This window comes from Nanorana parkeri, unplaced genomic scaffold (assembly GCF_000935625.1).
Source record: "Nanorana parkeri isolate BGI_ZX_2015 unplaced genomic scaffold, ASM93562v1 scaffold2277, whole genome shotgun sequence".
Classification (NCBI taxonomy): Eukaryota; Metazoa; Chordata; class Amphibia; order Anura; family Dicroglossidae; genus Nanorana; species Nanorana parkeri.
Genome location: NW_017308545.1, coordinates 379 through 2,257, shown reverse-complemented (window position 1 = coordinate 2,257; position 1,879 = coordinate 379). Strand labels below are relative to the sequence as shown.

Here is a 1,879-nt window from a genome sequence, read left to right as displayed (position 1 = left end):
CCCCCCCTCTCCCCCTGCTTTTCTCTTCTTTTCGCCTCTCAGTCTGAATAACTGTAATGCAACCCTATCTATAGTATGTAAATACTTACATGCCCCAGTGACCTATCAACTGCGGCTCCGCGGGGGGTCGTCTGCTTGTCATTCGATACGGATGAAGGGTCTGCGTTATGAGTTCTAGGGGGGCGGCACGGGCGGGGGCAGGTTTGTCCCTGCGTCGCCGGGGCGGTCCCCTTGGATACTTTAGGCCCGTTATAGCAAAGCGCGACCCTTCCGGAGATCTACGATCTCACCCACATACAGGTTGAGTGGTTGTCCGAGAGGGCTTTATCTAGGATTCATATGCCTTAGGGTTGAAAGTGTGTACTGTCTACCGTACTATCTTGTAATGTCATTGTTTGGTGGCTGCGTCCACTGCTTTTACGATGGGAGTTGTTTCCCTTGCTTGCTATATATGTTTTTTACTGTCTGAAAACTCGTTAAATAAAGAATTTATTAAAAAAAAAGAAAAATAAACCAATTACAGGTACCTTTGTGGCCGGTGTGAGAGGGACAAGAGAGAGGAGGATTATTGTGTAGGACAACTTTCACTATCACTAATGGAATCACTGCTATCTCTTGACTCAATGGAATCCTTTTCATTTCGTGAAACCTTAACAAGGAATCTATCCAATGTGACATTGCATTGTCGTTAAACGGACTCATCGCTCGCACTGCTACAGCCTTATTCGGGTGGTGCTTTTCTACAGAATTTTGCTCTTATTGCAAGACATTGCTTGTATATCAAGGCAACATTTTTCAGAAATGTTTGCTTGTCTTGCAAAACGCTCTCAAACCAAGTTACTTGTAAACCAAGGTATTACTGTACATACTTTTGGTGTGATTTAGCTGTGGTAGGTAGTCTATTTAAATGAATAAGCTGCCTACTGCAGTACACCACAAAATACCAATGTCACATGACAGAGGTGTGAACGAGCATTTAATCTGCTTACTTGGCTCTGCTGGCTATACTGTGTTTTCTGTTTCAACCACATGCTGCTTTTTTCCGAATCCACTAAAGCACTCAAAAAATTATTACTCTTTCCTTTATTATATATAAATACTATACATCAGTATCAACAAAAACACACACATCATCTGAAATATGTAGTCATCTTATTTTATATTTATATATTTTCACAGGGAGACTCTGGTGGACCTCTGATCTGCAACGGAGTGCTGAGGGGTATCGTATCTTTTGGCGAATTAGATTGTGGTGCTCCTGGAAATGTGGCGGTCTATACTAACTTAAATAACAAGATCATTTGCTGGATATATAAACAACTGAGTGGCTTGCCTTAAAGAAAAAAAATGCCATTTTGTTAAAAATTTGCTACAGCATATATATTTGATACACAAGCTTGCCTTTCATTTCAATCTGCAGCCACCTCGGTTTAAAAAAAAAATAAAAAAAAACAGAATTTATAAAATGATCATTCCCTGTTTATATGCTTAGTGTAGTGCTTTTCAAAGAAGTTTGCACAATGACTCATGCTAAATTCCTTCTCATGTATATACGTGACCACACGTCCCTTCTGTACATGTCTATGAAATGCATTAGAAAATCGGAAGGAGGAGTACATTTATTTGCCATAGTTACTGTATCTCCTTAAAAACATAACAAAATCATCATCATTACTTGTCAATGCACAACACAGTGTTCACATGCAAATAATAAAGATAAAGACCTGCAGGAGTTACATTTCTTTGGGTTGTATGACATATAGAAGAGCAGGGGCGTAGATGCCCGGGGCGCCCCCCCCCCCCCCCCCCCCCGAGTGTCCTGGCAGTGGCTAGCGAGGGGGGCACGTACTCCCGGGCACGGAGTTTAACAGCGTTCTGA

General features: G+C 41.6%; 1 protein-coding gene across 1 annotated transcript in view; it reads left to right on the top strand.

The window, feature by feature from the left end:
• LOC108801279 (granzyme A-like) overlaps positions 1-1,342 on the top strand; it is a 21,519-nt gene extending 20,177 nt beyond the window's left edge. The window contains exon 6 of the mRNA XM_018573213.1: positions 1,180-1,342. Coding sequence (XP_018428715.1) covers positions 1,180-1,338 — 159 coding nt within the window. The 3' untranslated portion in view covers positions 1,339-1,342. The remainder of the gene's footprint in view (positions 1-1,179) is intronic.
• The last annotated feature ends 537 nt before the right edge of the window (positions 1,343-1,879 follow it).